Here is a 14,359-nt window from a genome sequence, read left to right as displayed (position 1 = left end):
TCATTTGGGACCCTGATTTCAAGCTGGAGAATTTTTGTAAGTCTTGGAACCTAGAAGTTTTAAAAAAAAAACACGGATTTTTCTGTTCCCCTGAGGTTGACAACGTGTAGAAATTCAGTTCCTCCTGCAAAACTCGGGTGTTTCCTCCAGTGTAGTAAGGGGGTTGTAAAGAAGCACTTGCCTGAGTGGCCAAGGAAAATGAGAGGTGACACGATCATTATGTGACCAGCGTTGTCACCAAGACAAAATGATTAGGGCAGCAACTGGCCACAAATGGTCAGTTTGTGAGAGCAGATGTGGCAGGTCAATGGCCCCGTCACTGTGACTGAGGACAGAACCCTACAGGGATGGAGAGACCTGGACCCTGGCTGGCATGGCAGGTGGTCCATGAGCATGACCAGCTGGTGCTTTGGACAGTGAGAACAAACCCCAGAGTCAGGGCCCCAGTCAGCAGATGTGTGCGCTCTGCTCCATAACCTGGAGTCTGGTGTTCGAGTCTGGTGGTGGGCTCCAGGCGGTGTAATGTCACCGCTCCAGGCTGGCAGCCCTGAGACCCTCTCTGCCTTCCTGTTGGAGGTGCAGACGACGAGCACGGTGTTTTCAGCATCTGGTCTCTACAGTCCTGACAGTCCTGTGGGAGGACCTTCCCTGGCTCCCCCCCGCCTCCCCGTTACACCTGGGCAGGACTGGGTCATACCCAGTGATCTGGTGACCCTGCCTCAGGTCACCTTCCCTGAGTGCAGGATCATAGCCTGATTCCTGAACAAGTTAGGAGGTCTTAGTAAGAAGAGAAGGGGGCGTGACCTCTGGGCAGGTGAGAGCACCATTTGCCATAGCCAGCAGGACTACTCCTGGTCAGTCACGTCCCCACCCCATCTGCTTTCCCTTCCAGCCCCTTCCCTGCCCTCTGCCCCACTTTTCCCCCCACAGGTCCTGTCTGAAGCTTTAGGTCTCAACTTTGGTGTTCCTTTTTCAGAGGCGCTGACCCTCAGCTCCAGGAGGGCTGTGGGCTTATGGACCCAGGAGGCCACATCCTGGATGGGCTGGGACTTCTTGGCTAGCCCAGTGCCTTGGTGGTACTGAGCTCCAGTCTCTTTCTTAAACTTGACCGCAGGACTGGTCTCTGGAGCCTCTGGCTGCCCCAGCATTTGTCTCCTGGTTGAGACATTGGAAAGCACCTCAGGGAGCATCACAGCTCTGCCCTGAAGGTGTCCCAGAGGGCCTCAGTGAGATACAGATGTTTGCCCTCCTCCTTGAGTTTTCTGTCCCCATCTTTCTTTTTCCATAACAAAATTGTAAACTGAACTAGCATATTCCCTCCCCTTTGGCATAGTAGCATTGTAAAAAAGATAGTGCAGATGGAAGCTGGCATGAATGAATCATGGCTCCATCAGAACAGGGGCAAGGATTCAGCAGAAGGAATAACCAAGTTAGATGTAAAACAGACATAATGAGACTTCCCTGGTGGTCCACTGGATGAGAATCTGTCTTCCACTGTAGGGGACACAGGTTTGATTCCTGGTCCAGGAAGAACCCACATGCCTCGGAGCAGCTGAGCCCCAACTCTAGGACCTGAAAGTCACGACTGCTGAAGCCCATGTACCCTAGAGCCCATGCTCTACAACTAAAGAAGCCACTGCAATGGGACGCCCACACACCACAACTAGAGAGTAGCTCCCGCTTGCTGCAACTAATGCCTGAGCAAAGCAATGAAGACCTAGCACAGCCAAAAATAAAATTTTTAAAAAATATCCAGTGCAGGGGATACCCGTTCAATACCTGATTGGGGAACTAAGGTCCCACATACTGCAGGGCAACTAAGTCCACATGCTGCAACTAGAGAGAGCCCCTGTGCAAGCGAAGATCCAGCACAGCCAAAATTTTTAAAATTAAAAAAAATATAAAATACACACAGCAAGATAATGCACACTCATTCATGGTACAGTTACTTAAGCCCTCACACTATGTACAGTCTTAACATGTGACAAATACCTATGAAAAGAAGAGAAGCGAAAAGCAAAGGAGAAAAGGAAAGATATACCCATCTGAATGCAGAGTTCCAAAGAATAGCAAGGAGAGATAAGAAAACCTTCCTCAGTTATCAGTGCAGAGAAATAGAAGAAAACAATAGAATGGGAATGACTAGAGATCTTTTGAAGAAAATTAGATACACCAAGGGAACATTTCATGCAAAGATGGGCTCAATAAAGGACAAAAATGGTATGGACCTAACAGAAGCAGAAGATATTAAGAAGTGGCAAGAAAACACAGAAGAACTGTACAAAAAAGATCTTCATGACCCAGATAATCACAATGGTGTGATCACTCACCACGAGCCAGACATCCTGGAATGTGAAGTCAAATGGGCCTTAGAAAGCATCACTACGAATAAAGCTAGTGGAGGTGATGGAATTTCAGTTGAGCTATTTAAAATCCTAAAAGATGATGCTGTAAAAGTGCTGCGCTCAGTATGCCAGCAAATTTGAAGTGGCCAGCAGTGGCCACAGGACTGGAAAAGGTCAATTTTCACTCCAATCCCTGAGGCAGTGCCAAAGAATGCTCAAACTACTTCACAGCTGCACTCATTTCACATGCTAGTAAAGTAATGCTCAAAATTCTCTAAGCCAGGCTTCAATAATACGTGAATCATGAACTTCCAAATGTTCAAACTGGTTTTAGAAAAGGCAGAGGAACCAGAGATCAAATTGCCGACATCCACTGGATCATCAAAAAAGCAAGAGAGTTACAGAAAAACATCTGTTTCTGCTTTATTGACTATGCCAAAGCCTTTGACTGTGGATCACAATAAATTGTGGGAAATTCTGAAAGAGATGGGAATACCAGACCACCTGACCTGCCTCTTGAGAAACCTGTATGCAGATCAGGAAGCAACAGTTAGAACCGGACATGGAACAACAGACTGGTTCCAAGTAGGAAAAGGAGTACGTCGAGGCTGTATATTGTCACCCTGCTTATTTAACTTATATGCAGAGTACATCATGAGAAACCCTGGGCTGGAAGAAGCACAAGCTGAAATCAAGATTGCCCGGAGAAATATCAATAATCTCAGATATGCAGATGACACCACCCTTATGGCAGAAAGAGAAGAAGAACTAAAGAGCCTCTTGATGAAAGTGAAAGAGGAGAGTGAAAAAGTTGACTTAAAGCTCAACATTCAGAAAACTAAGATCATTGCATCCCGCCCCATCACTTCGTGGCAAATAGGTGGGGAAACAGTGGAAACAGTGGCAGAGTTTATTTTGGGGGCTCCAAAATCACTGCAGATGGTGACTGCAGCCATGAAACTAAAAGATTCTCATTCCTTGGCAGGAAAGTTATGACCAACCTAGACAGCATGTTAAAAAGCAGAGACATTACTTTGTCAACAAAGGTCTGTCTAGTCAAAGCTATCATTTCTCCAGTATTCATGTATGGATGTGAGAGTTGGACTATAAAGAAAGCTGAGCGCTGAAGAATTGATGCTTTTGAACTGTGGTGTTGGAGAAGACTCTTGAGAGTCTTGGGTAAACTTCAGGAGTTGGTGATGATCAGGGAGGCCTGGCATGTTGCGATTCTTGGGGTCGCAAAGAGTCGGACACAACTGAGCAACTGAGCTGAACACGTGACTTTTTCCATGTGTTAAGCATCTGGTAAATGCTTGTTGAGTAAACTGAACGAAGGAATGTATGTCAGAGAAACTTGCAATGAATTAGGAGAGAAAGGCTGCTAAAATTATATCAATCAATATGTTAAAGAAAAGTTTATCATGTTTTTATAACAGCTACTGTTCTGATGCTTTATATGTGCCAGATACTCTTGGTGCCTTTAGGTCATTTAATCTCACTTAATTGTCATAATTTTAGGGTACAGATACTGTTTTTATCTAGTTTTTTTTTTTTCTTTCTGTTGACCTATCTCAGGGTTTGTTGAGGAAACTGAGGCAGGGAATGGTTAAGTTACTAGGCTTAGTTCATTAACTAATGAAGGCCAGGGGCTGACCCCAGAACTCTTCTTGGTTGGTTGGTTGTTTTTGAAGAGGCAAATTTTGTTGGACTTACTTTTCATCACCCTGTTTGCAGGGTTTTTTATTTTTTGCTGTACTATGCAGTGTGCAGGAATCTTAGTTCCCTGACTGGCGATCTAACCTGTGCCCTCTGTGATGGAAGCACAGAGTCTTAACCAGTGGACCACTAGGGAACTCCCAGAACGATTATTCTTCATCCCTGATTTATGCTGCTTCCTGGTTACACAAAAATAAAGGAGAGAGAGAGAACCATCTGAAGCAGACACATGGGCTCGAATACACAGCAGTCTTACAGCCAGGGCCTTTAGGTTTGATAGAAAGCAACTTGCCAAGTCTCGATAAACTAGGAAAGATGTTCTTGCTTGTCTAGAGAGTAAAGAAATTCGCAGCGAAAACCCATGTCATTAAGACATGTCCTCTTGTTTGATTTAGAACCTGAATCTTGAGGGCAGTCTGGGTTCACCAGATGTGTTGGTGGGGCAGGACAGCAGGAATGTCATATGGAAAGACAGTTGCAAGTTCTCACCATCAAAGAAGTGACCAGTGGTTTACAGTTTCTGGAGTGCATGGCAGCTGCTTACAGTCGGGCTGGAGGAGACCCCGTCAAGAGCTTTGAATTGTACCCTCAAGCCAGTGGGAGCCTCTGGAGAATTTTTTCAATACCAGTTTTGTTGACATACAATTCATTTAAAGTGTACCGGTAAGTGGTTTTTAGTGTATCCACAGAGTTGTGCAGCCATCACCACAATCAGTTTTAGAACATTTTGTACCCAGAAGAAAGGGCTTTCCAGGTGGCTCGGTGGTAAAGAAAACACCTGCCAATGCAGGAGACTCAGGTTTGATCCCTGATTCAGCAAGATGCCCTGGAGAAGGAAATGGCAACCCACCCCAGTATTCTTGCCTGGAAGATTCCATGGACAGAGGAGTCTGGCAGGCTACAGTCCATGCAGGTTCTGTTTTCCTGGGGACAAGCGAATGATGATACCATTCCTCAGATTCAGTGTCTGACCAGCCAGAGGAAAGGCAGTGACCTTGTTGAGATCCCAGCCCCTGTCAGGTCAGGCCAGCCCTGCGGGACAGTCCCTCCCAAGTGGTCTCTGCTGCCACCTGCCTTTAGTGCTTGTCTGAGCATCGGGACCGGCTTAACGCACCCCGTCTCTGGGGAGGACTGGGACTCCCAGGAATCATTTGACAGATTTGTGATGCAGTTCTGCATGCCCCATTTCTAGAGAAAGTTGACTTTTGAAGAGGAGATGTGCTTTATATGCGTGAGAGTGAGTTCTGTCTTTAAAGGGAAACCTTGGAAACCACGTCGTGCATGTCAGTTCTGTTCTTGAACCAGAGAAGCTGGACCCGGTGACCTGGCCCAGGGAACGAGGAGCCAGGGGTGCAGGGTTCAGCCGGCACCCAGTAGTCGTCAGGGGCAGGTGCTTGGCTGAGCTGCTGGCCAAGCTGCTCTTTTCTAATAATCTAATTTCTCTCTCCATTAGTTACTTTGTGAGATGAGTCTAAAAATACCTCCCCAGCCCCTACCGGAAGCGTGATAAAGCTACATGTTTTTTTTCTTTTTTTAATAAAAGAGCTTTCCAGAGTACATTGCTAAACTTGAGAGAATATTCCAAAATCAAGAAGGAAGAACGTTGTCTGTAAGTGGACCCACGTGCACTGGTCTGTACGTTTACCCACTCAGCTGTGCACGGCACCCAGCACAGGCCCTTCCGTACCTACGCCTGTGCCCATGACCCCGACATGAAGGACGTAACGGAGGCCAGAGCTCCTGAGAGGCCGGCAGCCTGAGCTACACGCGGAGACCCTAGGGTCCTCAGCCATTCCTCACCTGCTCACATCCTCCTGTTTTAATCCCAGTCAAGCAAAGGACATGTTTCTAGACCCCAGGGGAGTGGCCCTTAACGTGGGAGTCTGTGAGGTGGAGCCTGGTTGCTCTGCAGAAAGCCAGAATCTTTGGGAGGCAAGGCCCACAGGTGCCTCCTGTGACTGCTTGTTAAAGGCTGTCAGACGCCAGCCTTCCAGGAGCTAAAATGCAGTGGCTTTTTCTCCTTAAGGGTTGTCTATCTTCTGTTTATTAAAGTAGCTATCCTAGGACATAAGACTTTTGGTCTTTTCCATATGTTGTAATTTTCTTGAACTTACATACTCAGAGACAGAAGGCAGTTAGGAAAGAATAGCTACTGTTGCGTGCTTACCTGCACCAGGCATGGTGATAAACTATTTAAGTGCACTGTTCCATTTAATTGTTCAGATGGATGCAGGGTCTGGTAGAGCTGACATTTACACGCTGCAGTCTGGTCCAGGCCCGTGGCCCCACCCCTGAGTGCGGCTCCTGCCCCCTCCCCCCACCCCCACAGGAACCTGCACCCTTTCCCCTCCCCCACACAAGCACTCTCTTGTTTCCTCCCCACTCGGGGGCGCGCTCTTTTCCTCCCTCAGTCCCTTCCTTCCTTATCCTTGATCAGTTCAGTTCAGTTGCTCAGTCGTGTCCGACTCTTTGCAACCCCATGGACCGCAGCACGCCGGGCCTCCCTGTCCATCACCAACTCCCAGAGTCCACCCAAACCCATGTCCATCGAGTCGGTAATGCCATCCAACCATCTCAGTCTCTGTCGTCCCCTTCTCCTCATGCCCTCAATCTTTCCCAGCATCAGGGTCTTTTCAAATGAGTCAACTCTCCGCATGAGGTGGCCAAAGTATTGGAGTTTGAACTTCAACATCAGTCCTTCCAATGAACACCCAGGACTGATCTCCTTTAGGGTGGACTGGTTGGATCTCCTCACAGTCCGAGGGACTCTCAGCCTTCCCCAACACCACAGTTCAAAAGCATTAATTCTTTGGCAGTCAGCTTTCTTTATCCTTGATCAAAACCTCCCAATTGACAAACTGCACAGATTCCCTGGTGGCTCAGTGGGAAAGAATCAGCCTGGCAGTGAAGGAGAGGAAGGATCAGTCCTTGGCCCAGGAAGATCCCACATGCCTCGGGGCAACTAAGCCCATTCACCACAATTACTGATCCTGTGTTGCAGAACCTGGAAACCGAAACTACTGAGCCCACATTGCCACAGCTACTGAAGCCCCCTCACCCTAGAGCTCGTGCTCTGTGACAAGAGAAAAGCCACCGCAACGAGAAGCCCTCGCACCGCAACCAGAGAGTAGCCCCTGCTTGCTGCAACTAGAGAAAAGCTTGCACAGCAGCGAAGACCCAGCACAGCCAAAAATGAAATGGTTAATAAAACTGTAAAAAATAAGAATGTTATACCCAGAATAGATATTTTAATAAAACGCAGTACTGTCTTCAAATACCCACAGATTCTGCACATGAAATGCAGTTGGGAAAAAAATTGTATTTGGAGACTTCCCCTTCCAAATCTGGGAAGAAACCTACTAGGTGTCAAGCTTACATCATCTGCTAAATATACAGCTATTAATAACAAAGGACTGTAGAACCAGGATACAGCTTAAAATAGTAAAGTGATTAGTGTATTCAGGCAGTAGGATATTATGCAGTATTTAAAGTAATGACCTAGGGAATTCCCTGGCAGTCCAGTGCTTAGCACTCAACGCTTTCACTGCCAGGGGCCTAGGTTCAATTCCTAGTTGAGGAACTAAGAGCCCACAAACATCATGGTGCATTAAAAAAAATAATAAAGCTTTTCTTTTTTAAAAAAAGTACTTACTAGAACAGTGTGTATCATGAATATATCTCAAGAACATAGTTGAAAGCAAGTTACAGAAGTGTAATCAGCACAATATATACAGGACACAGAATAATAATACAGGATGAGAGCATCTTACATAGGATACAATGTAGTAGATCGTACAGTGCCCTGCAGAAGCCTAAGAGAGTGTGATATCATTTGTGTAAACGTTTTAGAGCATCCAGAACAACACTCTGTATTGTCATAGGCACATCCACACACAGTAAACGTGGGAAACTCTTCAAGGAATAACCATATGCCGATTTCTGGACACTCCCTAGTGTGGGAAGGAAGATTGAGGCTTTAACAAATCTTGTTAGGGTAAAAGAAGATTTAGCAAACATGGCAAAAATTAACAGTTGGTTTGCCCGTTTTGGCACGTGGTTATCCCATCCCAGTTGGTGCTTTTATGTGTGTTGAGAACGTTACTGATTAAACTTGAACAGGTGAAGTGAGTGTGCTGCGCACGTGTCTGTGTCTGGTGTGTGCACATTTCTGCTGTTGCCGTCCCATTAGTGTTCCTCCAAAGAAACACTAGCCCCAGGTAGAAGTTTGGGGCGTGTCGCGGGGGTTAGCCTTCTGGCTTCCCAGCAGAGGGCGCTGCTCCATTGTGGCTGTGAGGCGAGTGGCCACTGTCCCGGGACAGCTCCAAGGAAGGGACAGGAAAGGGGTACTTAAGCAGATGCAGCTTTCTTTAGGGGCTTCTCAGGTGGCGCTAGTGGTAAAGAACCTTCCTGCCAGTGCAGGAGACATAAGAGACTCAGGTTCGATCCCTAGATCGGGAAGATCTCCTGGAGAAGGAAATGGCAACCCACTCCAGAAGTCTTGCCTGGGAAATCCCATGGACAGAATGAGCCTGGCGGGCTACAGTCCATGGGGTCACAAAAGAGTCGTACTCGTCTTAGCGACTGAACAACAACAACAACGTTTCTTTGACGCTGTAGGAAGGGGCCCAGAATCCATCCATTCGGCCACTGACATCCATCATGCTTCTCTGCCTTGGCTGTTTTTGAGGCCCAGAACACAGAGATGGTGCCGGGCACACCCGTGCCCAGGGCTTCCTTTGCTGTTGCATCAGTGGGCCCAGTGTGGACCTGGGGGAGCTCTTTCCTGTTCAGGTGACCATGGCACCTTGCTTCCTTCTAGGTGGAAAAGGATTACTCTTACCTAAAGGAGATCTGCGATCACCAGGCAGAGCAACTGAGCAGAACCAGCCTGAAGCTACAAGAGAAAGCGTCAGAGAGTGACGCAGAGATCAAAGACATGAAGGAGACCATATTCGAGCTGGAGGACCAGGTGGAGCAGCATCGCGCTGTCAAGTTGCACAACAACCAGCTCATCAGTGAGCTGGAAAGTAAGTAGACCCAAGTCCCGTGTGGGCATGGATCAGGACGGAGGTGGGGACACTGGTTGCCAGGTCTTCCTTTTGAGCGTGCTGTTGTCTCCCAGGAAGAACGGCCAGTAGAAGAGAGAGAATCATCAGCCTCCTGAACTGAGCCACAGAACAGCTGATGAAGAAGAAAAGCTGTTGGTCGTGGGTGGAGCGTGTGGGGCGTTAGGAACACACGGCAGGTGCCAACAGGTGTTACCGTTGGGATCTGCCAGGTAGAAGGGTGGGGGCCGGGGGTTGGCCTCAGGAGAAAACAGCCCCAGCATGGGTCCCCTGGACAGTAGGATCAGCTGACTTTGAGACATCGCCCACGTGTTCCTGAAGAGGCGCTTGTATGTGGCTTATTTAGTAGGGAGGGATGTTTTTCAGAGATTAGGTAAACACTGCCTGCTTTGTGCAAATAAGCCTTATCAAATGATCCCATCTAATGTGTTTTCCTTTAGTAACAAAAGACTTAGTGTGCAAGCTTTTAGCAGCACCTGCCCTGCTGAACAGCACAGTTGGTGGCCTGAAAGGTTCCCCAGTGGGTGCAGTCCCTCTATCCTATTTCTGGAACTCTTACTGGTGGTGAATCTACCTGCTTGCCAAAAGTTTCTTGTAAACCCCACCCCCCCTGCCCAAATCAACACGATGCTGCCATAGCTGCTGGCACCCTGCAGACAGGGAAAAAGTCTGAGTCTCCCAGGGGCCTCCCCAGCTGGGGTGGGACAAGGTGACCCCGCCTTCCTGTTTCAGCTTGGACCATCCACAGGTGTCTTTCACAGTTGATTCAGTGCCATGTGTTTTGCATTTTTGTGCTTGGATGTTGGTGATGCCTCTGTTTAAAATGGGCCCCAAAGGACTTCTCTGGTGGTCCAGTGGTTAAGAATCCACCTGCTAAGGCAGGGGACGTGGGTTTGGGTTCTGGTTGGGGAAGATCCCACATGCCGTGGAGCAACTAAGTCTGTGCGTCACAACCACTGAGTCTGTGCTGTAGAACCCGTGCACCCCCACAACAAGAGACGCCACTACAGTGAGAAGCCTTCGGTTCACAACAAATTAAAATGGCCCCAAGTGTAGTTCTGAAATCCCATCCGCTGTCCCTGGTACAGGAGAGCCAGGACACATCACGTGCAGGAAATCCAAGCCATGGGGGAGCTTCATGCCAACCAGAAATGCAGTGCCTTCATGTGGACCAAACCTCCAGAGACCAGGAGGGGACCTTCGCAGTCTGCCCCCGAGCCGCTTGGGAAAGTGCTGAGTGGAGCAGATGGGAAAGTAGTGACATTGGTAGATTCATGAGATTTAAAAAAGAACCAAGACATTGAACAGTGTGGTTGTGAACCCAAATCAAAGAAACGTGTGGTCAGATTCCCAGGAAGGTGTGAAGCCCTTTCATCCAGCGCTGGTACCCACAGGAGGGAAGTTCCAGCCCTGCAGATGAGGCAGTTCTGAGTGCCCTGGGCTGCAGAAGTGTCTTCGAGGTGCCTGCCAAGTGTTGTTACATGGGAGAAGGATGCTGTGGGTGAGCACGTTCCAGAACCCGTGGGATGGGCTTTTTTCCACAAAGATATCGACCAGCGAGCCATTTTAATGCGAACAGCATTAAACTTTGATGAAAACATTGGGATCAGAGTCTCAAGGGAGCATAACCCATCTTTGCTCCGGGAGCTGATCCTGTGTGCCTGGCAGCTGTCTGTACCTGCCTGGACCATAGACACCCCCAGACCCTGTCTCCCTGGGAGACTGGATTCCATTGGTCAGGGTCTGGAGCTTGAACATCTGTGCTTCTGAAAAGTTCCCCCCAGTGATTCAGAGTTTTAGCTGCGAGTCAGTTCCAGACTTTGGAAGCTGGTCTAAATATCACAGTAGTAATAACCATCCATTCCTGCTGTTACTCAGAACCCCTCCCTCTGGGAGGCTGAAGAGGGAGGGAACACATGTACACTTGTGTCTGATTCACATTGTTGTATGGCGGAAACCAACACAGCATTGTAAAGCAGCTATCCTCCAGTTAAAAATAAATTTAAAGAAAAGCCGTTCTTCCACATCATAGCAGCGAAGGATGTTCAGGTCACCGGGCTGCTTCCAGGCAGTCAGCGTGTGAGTGTGAGCGACTGTTGGCTCTCTTCCCGTAGCACTGTGAGTTTGTGCAGCCTGTCTCTGAGGCTGAACCCTAGCCTCACATCACTTACATTCCCACTCATCCTGTTTCTCTTGGAGGAACCCTCTGCCGCTGGCTCCCATGCTCTGGGCGCAGAGCTGGGAAGCCCGGCCACAGGGGCAGGTCTTGGAGCCCGGGGCAGGACCTGAGGTTGCCCAGCTCCTGAGCTCAGCTCCCCAGAGGCTCAAGACATTTCTGACTCCAGTCTGCCTATTCCTTTCCAGGCAGCGTGATGAAGCTGGAGGAACAGAAATCAGACCTGGAGAGGCAGCTGAAGACTCTGACGAAGCAGATAAAGGTAAGACACGGTCAGAGCCAGAGCATCATTCTACCTGAAATATCCCCGTTAACTGAGGTATGGACACCTTTGAGACACACCCTGACGACTCTCTGGCCCTGCTTTGTGTAGTAAACTTGCGGGGCCTGGAACCACAGTGTGGCCAGGAGGGAGGTTCAGGCGGCCTCAATTTCAGGGCTGGGACTCCCGCACTTGCAGGTGCAGCCCCCCTGTGCCTTTTCCTGGCACCAAGATCGCAAAGCCCATCTTTCCTACAGACACCCCTGGGCCCTGCAACTGTGGCTGGGGGGTCAGTCTGATGCAGGCACCAACTTGGCTCTTCCAGGACGAGACGGAAGAGTGGCGGCGCTTCCAGGCTGACCTTCAGACGGCGGTAGTGGTGGCCAACGACATCAAGGTCGAGGCCCAGCAGGAGCTGCGCGCTGTCAAGCGGAGGCTGCTGGAGGAAGAAGAGAAGAACGCCCGGCTGCAGAAGGCTCTGGGAGACGCACAGGCCCGAGGCAGGTGGGTCCCGGCCGCTCTCCCCACCCAGGATACAGGGATGTCTCTGCCCTCACTGAGCCCTCACCTTCCTTCCAGGTTCCTCTGCTGCTCTGTGCCCGCCCATGGCCAGGTTATAACTAGCTCTGTGGCCAGGTTATAACGAATCCCCTGGCGAGGTCATAACTAACCCATGGCCAGTGAATAACTAACCCCATGGCCAAGTTATAACAAGCTCCAGGGTAGGAACAATCCACCTAGCACCATGACTGCCGTTCCTGGTGATGAGGAAGCTAGTTACCATGAGGACAGAGCTCCAGCCAAGTCCTCTCTGGGGTCTGGAGGAGAGGCTGCTCTTCCATCTCAGTGTTGGTTCAGCACCCCATGTGTGTCATCCTCACTCAGTGGGAGAGGCTGACCCACTACTCAGGCTGGCTGGTGGATACAGACCCCACCTACTGTCCTGGTGCAGGGTGTGTCCTTTCTTAGCAGCTCCTGTATGCTCCCTGCAGAAGAGCATGAAGTAACTCACTTTATTTCAAAGGGTCAGCATGGAGAACACACATCGGACCGATACGAGATTCCCTTCTTTTGGGGGGATGGTCAGGGGGAGGACATCAGAGGCCACGTTTTCCCAACAAGCCCGTCCTAACAGTGACCTTTCAGAGGAAGCTGTTCCCAAAGTGAGCTCAGAGTTGCTTATTGTTTAAAGTTTAAATGGTTTCTGGGCAAGATTGTCACAGTATTTTAGGCTTCAGCTCATGCATTGCTGTCTTTCCCCTGTCAGGAATAGATGTCCTTAACATTGATGTTCTTGGTTATTAGAAATTATTTTGAATTTTCAGATGTCTGTCAATATAAAACACAGTAGAATTAAAAAACCCTTAGTAGGTTCTGGATACAGATTTGTTCAGCTTGCACTTTATAACTGTTTTCCAGGGTTGCTGGAGGCTGGATTCCCAGCCTCTGGGTCTGATGTAGTGTCATGAATTTCATGGCAGTGGGAGGGGTAGATTTCTGCCCAGAATTCTGTTTTGATTCTCTTAAGCTTGCTTCGGTCAATCTCATGGCCCTTTGTTTATGAAAATTAAGACCATGATTATGTAGTGAAACCTATACTTTCTGGCCACCAAAGCGCATGAATTTTCAGTTCAGGGAGCAGCCAAGTAGGAAAGCAGATTTCGTGGTGTTCCCTGTTGAAATGACTGGGTTGTTCTGGTTTGCTGTGGTGTCTGCTTTTGTTTGCTTGTCCACGTGTCTTGCTTTTCTATTGTGTGTCTTTGGAGGAAGAGCCACATCATACGTCATCTCACAGATAAACAGTGAAAGACAAGCCCTGAGTGTGAGATGTGGCCCTCAATAAGTTATTGTATAGATTCTAAGAAACAGGCCAGATTATATATACAAGCATGATATCACAGGATGCCTACATGTAGCTTGACCACGTAGGGCCCCCCCATTTGCACACCTAACATTTTCAAACTTAGGGGCACTTTTTTTTTAAACGCAGTACATTTCTCTTTTGATTTTCCAGTGATTTGCAAACCTACCTCCCAAATAGAGCAGTTCAATCCCTTATCACACAATATTTCAAAATTTGAGAACTGACACATTACTGAACCTGTCCCATCAGTGGGTTTCTTGGCCGTCATTGCCTCAGGCCACCCTCCAGACACTTGCCAGAGTGGTTTCTTACCTGGCACTGGCTGCCCTGACCAGCCGCCTCTTTTAAGTGTTGGTCTTGGTGAAGTTACTTGCCAGCGGCCCCGCCTCTCCCTGAACATATCACCTGAGCCAGACCTGGAACCAGCTCCCACCCTCTGAGGTCCTGGATCAGCATGATGCTTCCATCTTGGCTGCCTGGGTTCTTAACTTTGACAGTCACCTAACGAGAACTCAGAAGTCATTCTTGGCTCAGCCACAGCCAAAGAACATGCAGAAAATTCTGACGAGGTCCTCCAAGTATTAGTACAACAAGAGAAGGTAAGAGCGTCGTAGGAGAAGCACCTCCATCGTGACTCCAGATAGACCGATTCGCCTTCTCATCAGCTGGCTGTCAAGAGAACACAGGCCAGCAGGCAGGTGGGCGGCGGGCCTGGGTGTGCAGACAAGTTATCGTTTGTTGCCAAGAACTCAGTACCTAAAACAGTGGAACGTTACTTAGCATACTGTTTTTAGATGACTCTAAAACTTAGCTCATTAACTATCTTCAGCCCTGTGATACTTTCAGAGGTATTTTTATTTTGGAGTCAGAATAATCGATGTTAAGATACATGGCACAGTTAGGCTCTGATCTCACCTTTGCAGGTTTTCT

General features: G+C 48.6%; 1 protein-coding gene across 10 annotated transcripts in view; it reads left to right on the top strand.

Annotated features, from left to right (window-relative positions):
* SPECC1 (sperm antigen with calponin homology and coiled-coil domains 1) overlaps window positions 1-14,359 on the top strand; it is a 210,831-nt gene that overhangs the window by 141,244 nt on the left and 55,228 nt on the right. For all 10 annotated transcript variants that reach the window (XM_043903965.1, XM_043903966.1, XM_043903969.1 and 7 more), the window contains 3 exons: window positions 8,881-9,088; window positions 11,492-11,565; window positions 11,891-12,069. In XM_043903965.1, coding sequence (XP_043759900.1) covers window positions 8,881-9,088; window positions 11,492-11,565; window positions 11,891-12,069 — 461 coding nt within the window. The remainder of the gene's footprint in view (window positions 1-8,880; window positions 9,089-11,491; window positions 11,566-11,890; window positions 12,070-14,359) is intronic.

Source organism: Cervus elaphus, chromosome 5 (assembly GCF_910594005.1).
Source record: "Cervus elaphus chromosome 5, mCerEla1.1, whole genome shotgun sequence".
NCBI classification, from domain to species: Eukaryota; Metazoa; Chordata; class Mammalia; order Artiodactyla; family Cervidae; genus Cervus; species Cervus elaphus.
This window is presented reverse-complemented; position numbering and strand designations above follow the sequence as displayed.